Source organism: Pogona vitticeps, chromosome 5 (genome assembly GCF_051106095.1).
Source record: "Pogona vitticeps strain Pit_001003342236 chromosome 5, PviZW2.1, whole genome shotgun sequence".
In the NCBI taxonomy this organism is placed as follows: Eukaryota; Metazoa; Chordata; class Lepidosauria; order Squamata; family Agamidae; genus Pogona; species Pogona vitticeps.
The window spans coordinates 169,223,698-169,244,168 of record NC_135787.1 but is presented as its reverse complement, the minus strand read 5'-3'; the positions used below and the strand labels follow the sequence as shown (position 1 = coordinate 169,244,168).

General features: G+C 40.9%; 1 protein-coding gene across 4 annotated transcripts in view; it reads right to left on the bottom strand.

Annotated features, from left to right (window-relative positions):
• Positions 1-20,471, bottom strand: part of LARGE1 (LARGE xylosyl- and glucuronyltransferase 1) — a 421,577-nt gene that overhangs the window by 75,116 nt on the left and 325,990 nt on the right. For all 4 annotated transcript variants that reach the window (XM_020809629.3, XM_073000045.2, XM_073000044.2 and 1 more), the window contains exons 8-9: positions 6,950-7,062; positions 2,299-2,424 (exon numbers count right to left, since the gene is read on the bottom strand). In XM_020809629.3, the coding sequence (XP_020665288.1) occupies positions 2,299-2,424; positions 6,950-7,062 (239 nt within the window). The remainder of the gene's footprint in view (positions 1-2,298; positions 2,425-6,949; positions 7,063-20,471) is intronic.

Genomic DNA, 20,471 nt, shown 5'->3' with positions numbered 1-20,471 from the left:
AGAGATCAATTATGTTACCCATTATATGTACCTAGAAGTAAGGCCCATGGGGCACACGCAGACGAAGTTTTGCACAGAACTGTGTATCTAAGAGGCAAAAAAACTATAAAAATGTTAACAAACAAAACTGCAATAATCAAATGTGATGTTTTCTTTTCTGCTTTTTATGCCAGAAACATCCCTAAAGTTTTATAAACATGGAGATGATGGAGAAAACAGTCTGGGGACTGCAGCATCTGTCACAAATATTTGGAACTTTTGGTATCCTTGCTATTTTTGCCATTTTGACCCATTTGACATTTTGATCCCCATGGGAGGAACAGCAGGAATACAGTGGTGCCTCGACTTACGACCATAATCCGTTCCAGAAGATGGTCGTAAGTTGAAATGGTTGTAAGTCGAATCAGCATTTCCCACTGAAATGCACTGGAACACAATTAATCCATTCCGGCTGTTTTTTGGTTGTATGTAGAGGCACCAGTTGCAAGTCAAAGCATTTGTTCCCATAGGAACTAATGCAAAAGCAGTTAATCCGTCCTCGACCACTAGGGGGAGAATTTTTCTTTTTTTAACCTAAGATGACTTAGGTTAAAAAAAAGGCAGGAAAAGAGGGAGGGAGGGAAGGAACAATGGGGAAAGGAGGGAAAAAAGAAGGTCATCACTGGGCACACCCCCCCTCAGAAAAAGGTTTGTGCTGTTAGGTACAAAAAGAGAGAAGACAGAGAGAAGACAATGGGGGGGGGGGAGAGGTTGGAGTCTTTTAAACCAAAACACATTTTAAACCAAACCAAGCACCTTTTGAATAAAACACATTTTAAACCAAGCACCTTTTAAACAAAACACATTTTAAACCAATCACATTTTAAACCAATCACATTTTAAACCAAACCAAGCACTTTTTAAACAAAACACATTTCAAACCAAACCGTGCACCTTTTAAACCAAGCACCTTTTAAACCAAACCAAGCACTTTTTAAACAAAACACTTTTTAAACTAAACATTATTTAAAAATAAACACATTTGAAACCCACCCACCAACACATTGTTCCAGCAAACACCTCCTCAGCACAAGAAGAGAGCAGAGAGAGAGAGAGAGAAAGACAATTGGGGCGGAGACTTGAGTCTAAACCCCATTTTACACCATAAAACAAAAAGACTTTGGAGTCACATTTTAAACCCACACATTTTAAAACAAAAGAGAGGTCACAGTACATAAACCCCAGAAGCCACATAATGCAAAAATAAATAAATAAATTTTACATTTTAAAATTACAGTCTAATTTTCACATTTAATTTTAATTTAATATTACAGTCTACTTTTCACATTTTAAATTCACACTGCAAGACCCATCAGAGCACAGACACATAACCCCCAGTTCAAAGCCATGCTGCAAAAACACCCAGAACAGTTTTTAAAAAGCAGAAAACAGCACCTTACATCCCTGCAAACACACACGTGTTCACTCCAAAGCAGAAGGAGGGAGTTACGAAGCCTTAGACGATGATGCACACTCTCTAACTGCTGGGGCGAAAGAGCTGCAAAGAAGCATCCTTGTTGCCACCTACAGTTAGAAATTTGAATTTCCCGCCTTTCCCCCCTCCCCTTTTCTGTACATAAGTGGAAGCACCGGTTGCAAGTAGAAGCAAATGTTTGCGACCTGAGCTGGTCGTAACTCGAAATGGTCATAAGTAGGGGCATTTGTAAGTCGAGGCACCACTGTAAATGCTGAACAATAATCCTCCTGATTCCTTGAGTAAGAATAAGTCTGACATCCTCATCCTGCCCTGTTAATCACTGCAGGATGCTGTAGTCAATTTCAGACTCTTATATTAGTCAATTTCAGATGCATGCCTTAGTCAATATAGAAGTCAGAAGTTGACAAGATGTGTTTATGCAGATTTTTGGGGGGAATGGCATCAATTTCTGTGCAGTATCTAGGTAATTATGCAAGATATCATGTGGAGAAACTGAGGACATTTTGCTGGCAAGCTAATCCCAGGGGAAGGGATTTAGAAAGGCAAACATTTCCTTAGACAGCGGTGGGATTGAGAAACATTAAGATTCACAACCCTACTGGAATGCCATACCAGTACAGTATATTCATCAGTTCCCAAATGCACAGATAAAAATATATCTTCCCTATTTGTCTTATACTGAACTACAGTTTTTGGGTAGTACACAATGTTGTTTAATATTGCTTACAAGGGCATCCCTTAAGTTGTTTTGCAAAACTTTCATTTTGTTCTTTCCGCAAATAACAATAGTTACCAATGTTAACAGTTTGGTTCACCATTACCTTCAAATCAGACACGTCCCTGTAGCATTGTTCTGAGCGAGTGTGGTCTGATAACTGCACATTCCAGAAACAGGGAAGCTGGTACACAAGGAAGGGATTCTGTTTGATGACTGCATTGAAAATATCCTGCATACAAAGAGAGAAGAGAATTGTTACTTTTGCAGAAAAGTCATTGCATTGTCTGAATTGTCTTTATCCTTCATTGATGCAATATCCGCAGCAGGAACAACAACTACAAAACTACTGTGGAGAAAACAATGAGCCAGCAAATGTCTTATCAGACCTGCAAACCTAACTTCAGAGCTCGATAACTGACTTGTGAGTTTGAACTGGGCCTTTCAAAGAACTCACATTTGATAGCTCAGTATTCAAGAAATGCTGTGAATATAAAACAATGTAGCATATCTTCTCTCTTGCACTGCTATGAACATATGCCTACTTACAGGAATGCTTCTATTTATTTGCATGAATTGAAAATTCCTATACTATACCTTCTTCACCAAGGCTCACCATGCATCCCAATGTTTCATCTATTTATTTTATACATTCTGGCAGGAAGTGCCAGGGAATGCTGGGCACTTGGAGTCTAGAGACCCAGGTAGAGGGCGACCCCGGGTACTCCGGGTAGATGGCCGAGAGGGTGCTGGACAGTTCAACAGCATCCTCTTGGGGTAGGAACTCCCAGGGGCAAAGATCTGGATGGGTTGGTCAAGAATGATGAGGGTTCCAGACCTGTTAGCACTATGGCTGGCCCCTTTGTAAAAAGGGGTAGTTAAAAGTTAAATAGTTAATAAAGTTGTGGTCCTAGTTTTAACCCATATTATTGTTTCTCATCTCATTATTTCAGGTTGGGTGGGCAAAGCCTGGATCTAAGTTGTACATGGCTTTCTAGTTCATGCCCGGCATTCAGAGTAGCGTCTAGAAACAGAGTTGTAGCCATTGAAAATAATGCATCAATGATACCATTTAAAATAAGAAGACAGTACCTTGAGTGGTGCTCAAAAATTAAAAGGGAACCAATCTAATGTCTTTAAAAGTTCTTAAAAACAATAATTTTTTTTAAAAAAGGTGGTGTAACATGGTGATGTCTAGGAAATTTCTCAGAATCCAAGCAGGTGAATCCTGAACCAGTTTAAACCTGCAAAAAAATGTGTTGAAGCAATCCTATGCACTATCAAGGAGCAGTCAGAAATGTCTTATTCTTTCACACTAGGTGGTGTCTTTCTAGTTTATTCAGAGTGACAACATGGTTGTTTGGAAGAAATGATGGCGAAAGTAGAAAATAACTGGGTTGATATTTTGTTCGCCTCCTGTCCTGCTGCTTTTACAAATTGTTTTGGTGCCATCATGTTTTCGTTCAGTGAGTGTTTTTAAGAGTTTGTTTGTTTTTGGTACTGGTTTTAACCTGTTGTTAAACTGCCCAGAATAATGCTTTAGCACAAATGGGGGGGGGGGGGAATACACATAAAATAAAATAGAATAAACTTGTCAGGAAATACAGTATTAGGAAAACAAGGGATACATGAAGGAGAATGCAAGTGTGATTAGAACTTGTCGTGAAGTTAAAAACACCCATGTTACTTTCATCTTCCATTCACAAATGAGCGTGAGATTACAACTGGACTCCCATATCCTCAATCCATTGGTTCCAAGCTGATATCATGGGTGCCTAAACGGCTTAGGACCTCGATACTTGGCGGAACGCCTGCTCCCACCTAGATCTACCTGGATCACCCGCACGAGCCAGGAGATGAGGCTGAGGAGCCTAACGCCGAGGGAGGCCAGGAATGAACGAACACGAAATAGGGCCTTCTCAGTGGTGGCTCCTCCCCTCTGGAATAACCTTCCTCCAGCGATTTGTGCGGCCCCTACGCTGGGCACTTTTAAGAGCCAATTAAAAACACGGTTGTATGTTTAGGCCTTCCCTCCTGTCAACACCTAATTTCTTTTCCTTTTATTTATTATTTCTTTTATTATCGTATACGTCAAAGTCTGTCTGTAAAATCTTTATCATTTATTGTATATGTTTCTTTTTATTGGAAGCCGCTCAGAGTGGTCGACTAGACCAGATGGCCGGGATATAAATCAAACAAACAAACAAACAAACAAACAAATAAATAAATAAGCAAGTAAGTAAATAAATAAATAAGTAAGTAAGTAAGTAAGTAAGTAAGTAAATAAATAAATAAATAAATAAATAAATAAATAAATAATAGTGAACCCTATACATAGCATGGTCTCTGACTCCCTCTACTGACCAGTTCTGGTAATTACATCATGGAAATACTTATTTCTGGGCCTTGTCTTTTAATTTTTTTCAAACCATGGATAAATTGAAATTATACATTCCAATCGCACAGCTATGGGGGTCCTACTGTACTCTTATCAGTTAAACTGCATCCCCAGAATGACACAGATGATGAAACAAATCTCTATGAAGTTTAACTGTTATGTCAATAGATACAGTAGTGACTTTTTGAGCGTTCTCAAAGATTATGCCAGTGATAGCTGTGGGAGATTTTGCCAAGCTGATGTAGCTTTGAGTATGGTCCACGTGGGAGGTTTGATGTTGGCTATCTCAGGACCTGCCTGGCTAAGAACAGAGAGGCTCAGGAAGGTGGGCAGCTACCAGGTGATATAGCAGCCATGTCACCACAATAGCAGTGTGGAATTGTCACAGTAAGAAGCGAGGGAGGGATGCCCTATGCTAATGCAACTGCAGGATTTTCAAGGCATTAAAACCAAAGGCCACTGTACCTCTGATACTTAGACTTGTAAGGGAAAGTATCACATGTACAGTGGCCCTTGTCTTAGATTCCTTGAATACCTATCAGTTTTCTCGATGTAGGAAGTCCCTCCTGCACTTCAGACTGTGACTATCAGTATGAATAGAAGCAGATTGTGTATAATATTATGATTATTCACCATCACGTGTAAAGAATTCTCCTCCATCCACATGTAAGAAAAAACTGATTGACCACAATTTCCCAACACAATACACATCCTGTTAAAACATCACTTATATATTTTTCAGGCAAGTCTGTGCATATCCTTCTTCTAAGCAAAAATTGTATCACAGTAACCAAAAGATGGTATGTCAGCAGTAGTAGAAGGGTGGCTGGTTCCTCATGCCAACATCACCAGAGAAAGTTTGCAAGTGCTTTTTTGATATATATAGCACTTCCTGTAGAAACATTACTGCTAGTCAGATCAAGAGATCTAATTTTGCCCAAACAGCTGACATTAACCATCTCCAGTGAATGTTGGGAAAGAGATCTGAGTGGCTGTTACTAGCTCTAACCGCCCCCGTGGTAAAACTCTTTCTTTCTTTCTTTCTTTCTTTCTTTCTTGCTTGCTTGCTTGCTTGCTTGCTTGCTTGCTTGCTTGCTTGCTTGCTTGCTTACGTATTTTGTATGGCCTAAAAATTTACATATATTGCAGAGAAAGCACAACTTTCAGTCCCAATGCTGGGTGCTTATAAGTTCCCCAATACAGTATTAACTCAGTTTTAATACTATTCACCAAAAAGAAAAAGAAAAAAAGGAACACAGACAATTTCATCTTGGGAAGTCCAAGATTCAGTATAACCTCTTTTATATCCAAAGCTAGTCTGCAAGTGTATTCCTGGAACATATGTGCTCTGGAGTAGTCCCAGTAGCTTTCAACATATTGTTCTGGGGAAAATGGGTTCAGAAATGCAGAAGTACTTGGCAGGAGTTTTAAAATGGATTTTGAATAGGGACATTAATCGCTCCACATTTTAGCATCCCTTTTGCAAAATGGGGGTAATGAGTCTTCTCTAACTCCCAGCTGTGCAGCGAGGATAATATCCTTAATGTCTGAGAGGTGCTGAGATTGTATGGTGGGGAAGGGAGAAATGGGGGGGGGAGGTAGTGCGATTGTACAAGCTGGAGTCAGATGAAATCAGAATGACTGTTTGCTGAACTGAGAATGACAAAACCATCAGAGAAAGAAATAGTATTTCCAGGCTACTTAGAAGCCTGGGGCCTTTTGCTTCAATGAAATAAGAATATATGCATTTTTTTTAAATGCAGGGTGGGGGAGAGAAAAAGAATACAGGAAAGGAAAAGTCATGCATCAAACATGTTGCAGATCAGACATGCTCAGGTCTAAGTACACTTTAATATTTAATTCTTTTATTCCTAGTTCTAGAGTGTTTTTAAAGAAAATATTTGTTTTTATAGGAGCTATTTCTGTCTATACAAAAAGCTAAGAAAGATTCAGCATTGTTTTTCAGGGTAGAGGAATGGGGATTATTTTTTACAAGTAACTTTCTGGTATGACTTGTGCTGGCAATTACCCTAAATTACCTGCAGCCTCCTACAATAATGTATAATATATATACATTATTGTAGGAGGCTGCAGGTATATATATATATTAACTGGCCCCATAAAGGGCTCTGTTTTACTTATTTTGTGCTTACACATAATCTGATTATCCTGGAAAAATTAGCATATCATTTCCATGCATGCATTCATTCTTCATCATGGTTTTAGGGGCACCCCTGCAGGGAAGAATAAACCCTGACAGAAAAGCTGTGTTGTGCTGTAAAAATGGTCCCTGCCTTTGTCTCCATACTTTGCTTTCAACAGCAATCTTTATGTCATTACCTTGGAAGGACACACTTACCTGGTCAGCCAATGAGGTGGAGAGCATGCTCATTAGCTCTCTTTCAGCTGTGAGCCTCCACATCTGCTCCCATTTCATTTTGCGCAATTTATCCAAAAGCAGCAGAATGACCCCTGGAATCAACAAGCAATGCAAAGAAAATGGAAGCTGAAGTGAAAATGTGTAGGGCAAAGACCTTCATGCTTGATTAGTGTACTGTACTATCAGGATTAAAACAAGAACTTTGTTCAAAAATTATAAACTATAAACAGCTTATCTTGTTGAAAACAAGGGGAAAGAAATTAAGCGAAACTGAAAAGCTAGATTTATTTCTATACCTTTTAGCCATTTTTCCCCCTAAGTCAAACAAACGGCTTGCTATATGAGCTATACATGTATGAAACAGAGAGGGGGAGGAAAACAGAGGGCAGGATTGGGAAGTGGTGATTTGTGCAATATGGATGTAAAGACTAAATCCTTCAGGTTCAATCTGCTGGGAGAGAATGGCTACCACCAAGCAATGCACTTGTTCTGACTAGCGCCTTAGGGCTGCCCCTACCACAAGGAGGCAGTCACTTTAGTATGTGCACACTAAGTATGAACTACTCTTGGGGACAAATGGAAAGGACAATATGGTAGGGGAAATGTGCATGAAAGAAGTCAATATTTTAGTAAGAGCTTGGATCAGTTTCTTTTTAGAATGAAATGCTCTAGGAGTGGAAGTCCATAAAGAAACTTTTCTAAGTGCTGATTCTATTTTAAAAAAAAGAGTCAGACACTCTCCACCAGCTCTTGCAGTGTAATATTGAAAAGCACTGCTGAAAACCTCAGAAATCAGATGAAGGTGGTTAGTAGGAGAACTTCTATCTCAGTTTCCAGTGAAATCCTTAAGACTTAGTCTCCTGGGAGTCTCACAGGACAAAGATAAGAACCTGCCTGTATGTTGCTAGTTAAACAAACAAACAAAAACATCCTGATAAATAGCAGCCTATTATGTTGATGGAAATGCCTGGAGGGTTCACTGAGAGGGTTCTCTCTTCCTTAACATCCTCATTAGTTCAGAAAGAGAGAGGAAACATAATAGTAATATGCAAGTAACTACACTGGGTTTTCAGAAAATTGAATGTCTCAGGATAATAGCCAAGGAGAAAAATAGGGACTGACCAGCAGCCTTTGGAATAAAGAAACACACAATCCCGCAAAACACATAATTAAATGAAAAACTATCTTCAAATGAACCAGATCCTACTTCTATTTCATGACTCTTCTCAAACTGCATTAAACAACCATGGAGCAGAGACACAAGAAATATGTTGCCTTTGCTCCATTAGGGTAGGCCCAAGATGTCTTGTACCACCTGCCAAACCAATGGCAACTTAACAACACTTAAAGTTAACAAGAAAACCTTACTTTAACCCAACCTGTTAACTTTAAGCAAACTTTCCCAGACCACCTCTGCTAAATAAAAAGACATGAGCTCAAACAGCAGATAACTAAATAAATGGAAAAAAGTAAGTCGCGTGACACCCCTCTGTAACAAAACTAAAACATAGGTCAAACTGCTATCTGAGGAGCAGAATGTCCCTGAAGGTCTCTTCGCACAAAGCCATTTTTAATAATTTCTTGAAAGCCTGAAGGGAGGGGGCTTGACATATCTCTGATAGTAGGCCATTTCAAAGGGAAGGGTCACCACCGAAAAGGCATAATTCCTGGTTGAAGAGTTCCTTGCCTTTCTCAGCATAGCCATCTGCAACCACAAGGCCTAGGAGGAGCAGGTGGAACAAGTAATCAATCTTTGGAAGAGATGTTCCAACAGGTATCGAGGTCCCAAACCATACAGGGCATGGAAAAGAACAGGTAACCAATCCAAATCAGAACTGGAGAGATCGGATCAAATTTCTTCAGTTCACAAATAATTTGGCCACTGCACTCTGCACCTGCTGGAGTTTCCTATCAGCTTCAGGTTTAGCTGCATGTAGAGAGCATGGAAATAATTGATCTTTGCGAAAGGTCATTGTTTTAGACTGGTAATACTTATAAGCCATTTAAAAGCAAAATATGTCACCGAGATACACAGAAAAGCTTACACGACAGCAAGATGGGCAGCTTTTTGTGTGTATATTTGTAACATTTTCAAAGCATCCCATAATATTTTACCTCCCCCCCCCAATGCTTTAAGAAGTCAGTAGAAAAAAAAAAGGAAAATATTACCTTGCCCAGAATTCGTTATGGTGAAATTCCAGCCAATTTCCTTAAGACTGGCAAAAAATATTTTTATTTTTATTGCTCTGGAACATTCACCAGGGAAAGTGTTGAGTTCTTTTTTTTACAACCTTGCATGCTGTCAGTAGCTGGAGTGACTAGGAGGGGTTTTTCTAGGCTGGGGTGATTATCTATTAGTATGAACCAATAATTCCTCACAGTTCTTGGAATTCAAACAGAGCCCTGCCTCTCTATTGAGTGTTCTATCTCTTTTTTTCAGTTGGTGGCAGTTGTTTGTTGCTGTTGATCTGTTCAGTTGGTTGTCAGTATGTGTGCAGGAGAGAAAGCAGTATACACAAGTCAGTAATTTCAAGCAACTGTATGTAAAGAACATTTTTTATTCTTTCTCATATAAATGTCTCAACGTGATTAATCAAAACTTTAAGTGCCAGTTAATGAGAAAGGGGTGGACTTTTTGAAACTTGAAGCTATTCTTTTTTTGTGAATCTCTGTATATCTGTTGCATAGCAAAAAAAGGCAAAATGATAATTTCTAAAATAAATTCTAAACTCTGCAATAAAAAGATTTTCCCCTCTCCATGCCTGCATGCACATTTGTGCCCAAGTATATTCCTGAGAAATGGTTGCCTGAGACTGAAGTGACATCACTACAAAGTGGAACCATCCTGTCACAGATATGGATGAGGTAAGGTGTCAACCTCCCTCCCTATTGTTGATTGCCCCCAGAAGGCAAACACTGGTTATAAGAATAAAGTTCTCTCGTACTTGGAGAGAAATGCAATAATCTTTCTTCACACGTTCACAGTCTTAGATGCATCAAGTAAGTTCTGAATTTACATTTAACAGACACAGAAAGATGATCTCAATAAACATTTCCTAAATATAGCTGTAAGAGATGGCATTTACTGGACTTCCACTCAATTTTGCCATTTTTATTTCAAGCAAGCAGATTACTGTGTAACAACTAAAGAGATTAAGGGATTCTCAACAGAGGAGCTGAAAAGAAAAGACTGGATGGAAAAAGAAACAAAGCTTGAAGAATGTAAGATTATAAATTATCTGAACAGCGATATTCTAAAATAACCTTGATGTTTTATTTTCCTCAGTGCTGTGAGAATTCATAAGTCATATAACAGTTATAAAGTACATGTAGAAAATAAATATAGTTGAAATCCTGCTCATTTTGGTGTTATATAAAGTTACTCCTGTATAAGTAAGTGTACTAGGCATTAATCCCAGGCAACCAGTATTGCACAATTTGATTGTAAAATCAGTCACTCAGTTCACCTCAAGACAGTTTTACACACACACACACACACACACACAGAGAGAGAGAGACTCTGTAAATAGCATTTACACCTTGCTGCAATTTTTCTTACTACCTCTGCCACTTTGGATTATGCACACGTAGCTGCACAACAGGATTTCAGCCTATGAATGAGTTCCACTCTCAATTCAAAGCAAGACTGGTTTCCACGCAATCAGATGATCCAGAGTTTGCACAAACAAGAGTAGCATTGCTACAAGAAGAATACCATCCTCCTGCCCCATTTTGAAATATTTATTGCGGTATCTGCTGGAGATTGTTTCCACACCCCCCCCCACAGATATCAAAATAGAACAACAACAACAACAACAACAACAACAACAACAACCATCATCATCATCATAATGTTAACCCACGAAAATCGGGTTGATTCTCCGGCAGAGGCAGCAGACTAAGACACGAGACAACCAGCTGTATAGAATGCCAATTATTTATTAAATTACACAGCTGGGGCCCAATCTCTTAAAAGCAGAGAAGAGCCCCGAAGCACGGGGTCATAGATGTTTTATAGGGATACACACAAAGGGCCGTAAACAGTTAGATTCTGATTGGTATCCTGAACCCGAAACTTTGGATCTCTATGCCCATTGGCCCTAAATGTTCTGTGGGTCTGACTTATTGGCTACACCTGAATGTGCATATGATACGCATGCCCCCTTGGCCTTAAGGTTATGAATTACTCAGATGGCGACTATGTGTCTGATTTGACAGTACCCAGATATTCGTTTTATCTCTGTCGTTTTGTTTATTGTTGCATTGTATATGGTGGCCTTCAAGTAACAGCTTTTCCCTTGGTGTCAAGATGGAAGTGCCTTAGCTTCCTCCCTACGCATACCAAGGGTGCCAATTATCTCCTTAATTGCCCTCTGAGCAGGCCTGTTGTTTTGGGAAGTGAAAGTATTGTGTTCTGCTCCTTGGGGCGATATCTCTCAGCTAGCAGATGGAAGGCCATTGAGGCACTATGTGTTTTGATATGCAAGGGTGTGTTTGTAAAGAAGGCCATTGAGGCACTATGTGTTTTGATATGCAAGGGTGTGTTTGTAAAGTTAGCACCCTGGTGTGATTGTGGCAAGAGTCAGAAGAGATCTAAGTCAGGGTCAGTCTACAGTAAAAGCAGTTTCTAATACAGACCCATTCGGATACAGATACATTCAGATACATAAAGTTACACAAGTATTCATGTGCAAGACGTTACAATAATTAAGTTGTATTGAAACTAAATACAATTGCTGCGTTGTGGAAGAAGCAATGGGAATAAAAGCGGTGCATGGAGTGAGATACAATAATAATAAAATGCTTATTTGTTAACCCTAGAATGGGCAGCCTTCACTCCCCCCTTTTTAAATTCTGACAACAATAAGATGGCGGAATTTAAACTCTAAACCACAAATTGCAGAAGCAACAAGTAAAGACATAACAGATTTTGAAAGGATGAAATTGGAAAAGTCAGGAAGCCAGGACTGGTAAAAAGCAGTTGCAAAACCATATGTTTCACAGAGAGTAAACTTAGAAATAATACAAGCAGTTAAACTTTAAAACAAAAGCACAATTCCCATCAGGATGATACATATGCAAGGAAAAGAAATCCTATCATTTTTATTACAGCACTAAATTTCTTTGCTCTATGGTGTAACGGCGAAGATCTTCCAACCTCTGTCTGTTTTCTATCCACTGGGGGGGGGGCAGCGATCCCTTCAACCTTTTTTTTTCCCTGCAAATGAGAAACTCCAAGCAAATAGTTAAGCTAATCTTCCCCAACCCCCCTTGGAAATCTCCTTTGTCAATCTTGAAAGTACTGTAGTTCCTTTTCAGAAACATTTCAGTGTGTGAGTAAGTATTTTCAACAAATTTTCATGCAGATAGTACAGTTTCAATTGTCCAGATGTCCAAGAACACAGATTATCAAGTAATGCAGTAATTTTCACATGTGTGTCTAAGGAATTCCCACAGAAAGTGCCTATGTAACAATCCTGGTAAAACAAGCAGGCCATTCCTGGTATGAAATCAGCCCCCCTTGTCTCTCCAGCTCCCACTTTGTGCATCTGGAGAAGCAAGGAGGGGGGTCTGAACGTTCCCGGCAATTCTGCTTGCTATCTCTTATCTACTAACCTAACCTATTCTATCTTCAAATTCTCTTCCTTTGCATTTCTCTTGCACTTCATCACCGCCAATCATACCTCTCTTTCCTCTTCTCCTACTGTCCTGAAGTCCCTATTTCTCCAAAGTTCCCCAAAAGCAGGCAACATCCTAAAAGCACAATGGGAGTCTGTAAAAATTTATTTTCCCGGCCCTGGGCCAATGTGAGGGCACGGGTGAAGTCTCAGGTGGAAGGGCTTGTGCCTCAACCATATGAGTCTACTTTTAGGCAAATGGTGGCAGAAGGGTGGCAGAGTTCAAACACATACTCAGAATGAGTCGTGGCTTCAGGCTAACCAGAGTAAAGTCAGAGGGCCCCCCCCCCTTTTGCTCCAGCACCGGACTGTTACCTGCACTCCCATAGAAAATCAGCATGCCTCCTTTATGAGAAAGACAGCAGCTGCCACAGCTTGTAAACATGAGCGACAGGCCTTGGTCACTAGGTCCAACTTTTGAGAGATAAGCTACAGGCCTTCACCAGTTGCCAATCATCTGCATGGGGACTCCCAGTGCCATGCTGTCTCACTCATGAACAAATAAGTGGCTGTTCTGTGGCAGGCAGCCCGTTCTGGGGCAGAGGGTAGCCTCTGCTTTAGGAGCTGGAAAGCCTTCATCATGCATGGAGTCTCTTCCCACTCTGTCCCTTAGCCTTTTAAGTGCCTCATAGAGAGAGGATGCCCAAACAGGAGAATTTGAAATCCAGATATATATTTATTTCAGAATCCCACTATACCTAGAAATGTACACCAGCCCCATTTAGTATCTGGGAGGGGGACTTGGGAAATAGAAGGAAAAAAAAAATCCAGATAACTCACCTCTGTGGTTTCAACTTGCGCTTCCCAACTCTGAAGCCTTCCTTTCTCAAACACGTACTCTGCCAACAATCCACATACTGCATCTTCCATTGTCCTGCATGTTTTCTGTGGGATTCCATAGTCAACAATTCCCCTAGTGTCTTGTGTGTGTGTGTGTGTGTGTGTGTGTGTGTGTGTGTGATTCTGTTTTTTTTTTTTGTTTTTTTTCCTGATTGCTGGAGGTGAAGTCAAGAAACCTGCCTCCTCCGGGCTGTACTGTTGGTGTGGCTTCCCCCCCCCTTCTGAGGCTGCTGAGGAGGAGGGAGGGGAAGTTCCCATGTCTCTCCTGTTACTGAATCTGGCAAGTTTTTTTTTTGTCTCGCTTGCTTTGTCTTTCTCTGTTTCCTTATCTTTGTTAGGACCTGCCACTAAAACTTTATACTTGCAGGTTGGTGGGGGGGGACTACATAATCCATAGAACCGTACAGGATGTTGTTGGTCTCAGAGGGACTAACTTTAAGTTTCCCTTGTATCTTTTCGGGCTAGGCTGATACTGAAGCAAAACAGCCTACTATCTCAGATGATTTTCCTTCCCCCCTTTGTTGCATCCTCTGCCAGAAACTGCAGTAGGCAAAATTTGAGTGCATAATTTGATCTTGCGTCTCTTTTTGAGCCCGGACCTTCTTCCCACGAGTCCCCTCCAATTATTTAGTACACAGCGTAGGAGCGTCCCCCGAGTTTGCTGTGCCTTACCAGCGCAGGAACCACCCATATTGGTGATTCGTGCCTAGCAAGAATCTTATTGCCCGGCCGGGTCTCCCTTCTAGAGCGCCTGGGGCAATCACTCTCCACTCTCAAGCCTCGATGAGCTGTCACACATTCCTCCATTCGTATCACTCACAAGCCCTGTTCACTGCCCACTTGCGTTCACCTTTCAAGCGTCACGGGCCGGAGCCTCGGCAAGCAGGTGGGGCGTCTTGGCAGTGAAGGGTGGCTATCAAACGCTTTTTCCCAGGCCTCACGGGATTACCATCTTTCAGGAGTCTCCCGTATCTTATGGTTCACGAAGAGCACCTTTTCTGGAAGCTCACCGTGGAGGGCGAGTGGCGGGCATCAAAGGTCCGGGACCCAGTGTCTGTGCCTCACGTTGAGGAGTAGTTAACTCACCGGAGTATCCGAGTCACGGCACCAAATGTTAACCCACGAAAATCGGGTTGATTCTCCGGCAGAGGCAGCAGACTAAGACACGAGACAACCAGCTGTATAGAATGCCAATTATTTATTAAATTACACAGCTGGGGCCCAATCTCTTAAAAGCAGAGAAGAGCCCCGAAGCACGGGGTCATAGATGTTTTATAGGGATACACACAAAGGGCCGTAAACAGTTAGATTCTGATTGGTATCCTGAACCCGAAACTTTGGATCTCTATGCCCATTGGCCCTAAATGTTCTGTGGGTCTGACTTATTGGCTACACCTGAATGTGCATATGATACGCATGCCCCCTTGGCCTTAAGGTTATGAATTACTCAGATGGCGACTATGTGTCTGATTTGACAGTACCCAGATATTCGTTTTATCTCTGTCGTTTTGTTTATTGTTGCATTGTATATGGTGGCCTTCAAGTAACAGCTTTTCCCTTGGTGTCAAGATGGAAGTGCCTTAGCTTCCTCCCTACGCATACCAAGGGTGCCAATTATCTCCTTAATTGCCCTCTGAGCAGGCCTGTTGTTTTGGGAAGTGAAAGTATTGTGTTCTGCTCCTTGGGGCGATATCTCTCAGCTAGCAGATGGAAGGCCATTGAGGCACTATGTGTTTTGATATGCAAGGGTGTGTTTGTAAAGAAGGCCATTGAGGCACTATGTGTTTTGATATGCAAGGGTGTGTTTGTAAAGTTAGCACCCTGGTGTGATTGTGGCAAGAGTCAGAAGAGATCTAAGTCAGGGTCAGTCTACAGTAAAAGCAGTTTCTAATACAGACCCATTCGGATACAGATACATTCAGATACATAAAGTTACACAAGTATTCATGTGCAAGACGTTACAATAATTAAGTTGTATTGAAACTAAATACAATTGCTGCGTTGTGGAAGAAGCAATGGGAATAAAAGCGGTGCATGGAGTGAGATACAATAATAATAAAATGCTTATTTGTTAACCCTAGAATGGGCAGCCTTCAATAACAACAACAAAAGTGAAGTACTGAATGCTATACATTGCATAATATCTGGTCCCTCTAGTATTTCTGTGATTTTTTTAATTTAGAATTTTCAGGCAGCAGACAAATAAATCAGCAGATACTGATCCTGCAGGAAGGGTGGCGGGAATCCTACTGTATTTTTAAAAAGGGGTAGGGATGTAAAAGCTCCTTTGTCTTTTTACCACACAGAAGCATAAGGAAACACAAATTGATTTTGCAGGAGGATTACTTCTTTTACAGCACTCTCAACAAGAGAAAAGAAGAATAACAAGAATTAGTTTTTGTGGAAAACAAGCAAAAGCATGCCCCCCAAAAAAGTTTTAATGTACTGTAAGTCTTTTCAAAATTACAATGTCTCTTTTAATACAAAAAGGCCATTTTCTTTGTTGTTTCTGCATATTTTGCTTCTCAAAAAAAGGAGAATAGTTTTGCACAAAGAAAGCATGCACAAATTATTTCTGATTAGCAAAAGTAGCACTCCTGTTCTTGCTCTCTCCTAGAAATCCCTTGCCAAACTGAGGTTGGAAATCCCTTGCCAAACTGAGGTTGTCACACTGAGACAACCTACATTGAAGAAGGAAAACCAAGGATGCAGGGAATACTCTTATATCCCTAAAAAGAGTGAATAAATTCCTTTAGATGTAGCAAAATTAAGGAACTTATGTAGAGGGAACAAATACATTCCATTTATTTCATATTATCTGCAGCGAAAAACAATGCAGCCCATACAGTCTGAGGGGATGGTAATACATATATTTTTTTATTTTGTTCCACTTTCAAGAATTCAGGGCTCAAGAAGGCATTCATTCCAAGAATGCCCCCCATGTTCTCTAAGCATTATTTTCAGCTGTGGGAGCAGAAGAGAGTTGCCTCACATCAGGTTCTTCCTTTCCCCAGAGTCATGCTGAGTGTAATTCAGGGTAGATTCAAGATGACAAACAGCAGAATGCAGGGGAGAAGGGGATTTGTCCTCATCTGTTGTGCTGCTGGAGAAAGACCAGGGGAGGGGGAAGGAATCAAAGGATTTGTTTTCCTTCGGACATCTGGCTCCCAGCTGTGGATCCTTTCATCTGCCAAAGACAGCCGGAGCAGCATCTTTTCCCTTATTCTCCCGTGCAGAAGAAAAGGGGGAATGCATGCCAGCAAATAATCACGTAGGGTGAACCAGAGATACAAGCGGGTCATGTGAATTAGCAGGGTCACCACTACTCAGGAAAGACTTATCTAACACATAAACAGCAATGTTACAGCGGCTTGGAGGTCTCGTGTAAGTCTTGTTCAGGCAGGGCGCTTAGGGACATGAAAATGTAGTTACAGATTAAAAAAAAAAACACCAGACTCTGCTTTTCAAAAATTCCTTCTGCTCCTTGGATGTCTTTCCCAGCCCGTCTTAGAAACTTCAGTAGGCTTCAGGGGATTTATTTCATTAATAAAAAATGAAACCCAACATGTTGAAACCTCTGCACTTGACTGCGGAACCAAGTGCAGAGAAAGAGTGTCTTACGTTTAAATTTCAACTGCTGGAAGGTGAAGGCTATCATCACCACTGTAAGAGTTTAAAGTATTTTTTTTTTATCCTGAAGGCTCCACATTTGATTTGGAAGCAACAAAACAAAATCCATGTTGTCACTTTTGTAGAAGCTACTGCCTCAAGCCAGATGCCAAATTGCCAAGGAAGGATCTTTGTGTGCCTATACTGTACCTCTGGTATTGGGGCTGGAAGTGCATCCGTGCAACTCCTCCCAGGTGTGCCTCAAAAGACCTGAGCGTGTGAAAGCAAAAGGTCTCAAAATATCAGAGACAACCCGGAGATGTATTGGTGAGAGGTTTGTGGGTTCATTGTGGGTGCTTCACTCCCAGCTATTCAATCCTAGAAGACATCACACCATGTCAATACTGAAAAGTTTGTTGAGCATAATTTTTAAGAAACCAAGGGACAAATCAGAAATACCCTGTTTTGAGTCTCACTTTGCCATAAATTCACTAGATGGACTTAGACAACCCATCGTATCTGGGACAGACTACAACTGTAAGGTATTTCACAAGGTGGTTCCAAGTATTACAAGAAGTTAGTTGGCTGAAGTTAGTATGTGAACATTCCTAAATCTTTACTGAGCCCCTACTTTGACACAAAAACATTTAATATTCTCTTTATTAAAGTTAAGGTATATTATGAATTAAGTTATATTTTCCACACTTTCATAGGTGTCTGCAGGGATTTTTCCAGGTGTGGTAATGTCAAAGAACAGACCCATAATTTCTGGGTCTGTCTGGGTAGGCCTAGGGACGTGGTGGCGCTGCGGGCTAAACCGCAGAAGCCTGTGCTGCAGGGTCAGAAGACCAAGCAGTCATAAGATCGAATCCATGTGACGGAGTGAGCTCCCGTCGCTTGTCCCAGCTCCCGCCAACCTAGCGGTTCGAAAGCATGTAAAAATGCGAGTAGATAAATAGGGACCACCTCGGTGGGAAGGTAACAGCGTTCCGTGTCTAAGTCACACTGGCCATGTGACCACGGAACATTGTCTTCGGACAAAAACGATGGCTCTATGGCTTTGAAATGGGGATGAGCACCGCCCCCTAGAGTTGAACACGACTGGACAAAAAAAATTGTCAAGGGAAACCTTTACCTTTACCTTTACTGGGTAGGCCTGGCCTCCTAGTACTGTTGTTTGCTATGTCTGTCTTTCTGCTATTAACCAACAGACCAACTGAGGATTACTGAATAGACCTAGAACTGGTATGGCTTTTCCTGCCTCTGGCAGAAACCCTTAACCTTTCCCTCACTTTTTTCATGCCTTTTAGCATGAATTGCAATGCAACTACCATTAACTGTTCCAATCCTACCCAGTGCAGTTCTCTAAATAAATAAGAGTGAGAAAACATGGCAGAGACCAGGTATCAACACTAACGTATACTTTTGAATTGTCATGCTAGTAATACTTTAACTCTGCGCTACAACCTATGTTAGCAATGTAGTGAGTACTATAATGAACACGTTTTTGTTGCAGCTCAAATTAATGTTCAGCTTTTGCAAACTCTATCTCTGCTTATGGCACCAAGTCCATGTAATACTGTAAACAAAGCACATGATGACACCCAATTAGAGACAGAGACTGCCTTGTGACATAGGTGCTTAGGATGCAATGGGCATTAAAAAAAATCTTATGAATGGTTCCTTCCAATTGTGTACTTGGTAATGCAAATGTGCAGACATCTGAGGATACTTCAAACTCTTGTAATAACAGAGAATTTTCATTTGAATTTATAATATTGTACTTAGAGCTTGATGAGCAAATTACAAACTATGGTGTTGACCTGACACTAGAAACTGTAAGGCACTGAATTCATGAAGTGCTATACAGATGCTAAATATGACTATGACAACAGAAACAAACCTCAACCCCTGTACCAGGGATTTAAAAAGTCAGGAGCTGACCTCAGTCAATTAGATACAAATTGTTTAGGAGAAGATTTGTGAACAGAGTGTTGAACAGAAAAGCAAACAAATATTTTCAGGACACAAACAAGTTAAATTAATACAGCTGTGGTCTGCTGAAATGCATTTCAGAATATTTTTTGGAACAGACAAAGGCTAATAGAGTTTTGTCAAGAGAATAAGCTGGTCATCACAAACACTCTTTTCCAACAACACAAGAGGCGACTCTATACATGGAAATCACCAGATGGGCAATATCGAAATCAGATTGATTATATTCTCTGCAGCCAAAGATGGAGAAGCTCTATACAGTCAGCAAAAACAAGACCTGGAGCTGACTGCGGTTCTGATCATCAGCTTCTCATAGCAAAATTCAAGCTTAGACTGAAGAGATTAGGAAAAACCACTGGGCCACTCAGGTATAATCTAAACCAAATCCCTTATGAATACACAGTGGAAGTAAAGAACAGATTTAAGGAACTAGATTTGGTGGACAGAGTGCCTGAAGAACTTTGGATAGAGGCTCGTAACATTGTCCAAGAGGCAGCAACGAAAACCATCCCAAAGAAAAGGAAATGCAAGAAAGCAAAGTGGCTGTCCAACGAGGCCTTAGAAATAGCAGAGAGGAGAAGGGAAGCAAAATGCAAGGGAGATAGGGAAAGTTACAGAAACTTGAATGCAGACTTCCAAAGAATAGCAAGGAGAGACAAGAGGGCCTTCTTAAATGAACAATACAAAGAAATAGAGGAAGATAACAGAAAAGGAAAGACCAGAGATCTGTTCAGGAAAATTGGACATATTAGAGGAACATTTTGCGCAAAGATGAACATGATAAAAGACAAAAATGGGAGGGACCTAACAGAAGCAGAAGACGTCAAGAAGAGGTGGCAAGAATACACAGAGGAATTATATCAGAAAGATTTGGATATCCCGGACAACCCAGACAATGTAGTTGCTGACCTTGAGCCAGACATCCTGGAGAGCGAAGTCAAGTGGGCCTTAGAAAGCCTGGCTAACAACAAGGCCAGTGGAGGTGATGGCATTCCAGTTGAACTATTTAAAATCTTGAAAGATGATGCTGTTAAGGTGCTACATTCAATATGCCAGCAAGTTTGGAAAACTCAACAGTGGCCAGAGGATTGGAAAAGATCAGTCTACATCCCAGTCCCGAAGAAAGGCAGTGCCAAAGAATGCTCCAACTACCGTACAATTGCACTCATTTCACACGCTAGCAAGGTTATGCTCAAAATCCTGCAAGGTAGGCTTCAGCAGTATGTGGACCGAGAACTCCTAGAAGTACAAGCTGGATTCCGAAGAGGCAGAGGAACTCGAGACCAAATTGCTAACTTGCGCTGGATTATGGAGAAAGCCAGAGAGTTCCAGAAAAATATCTACTTCTGCTTCATTGACTATGCGAAAGCCTTTGACTG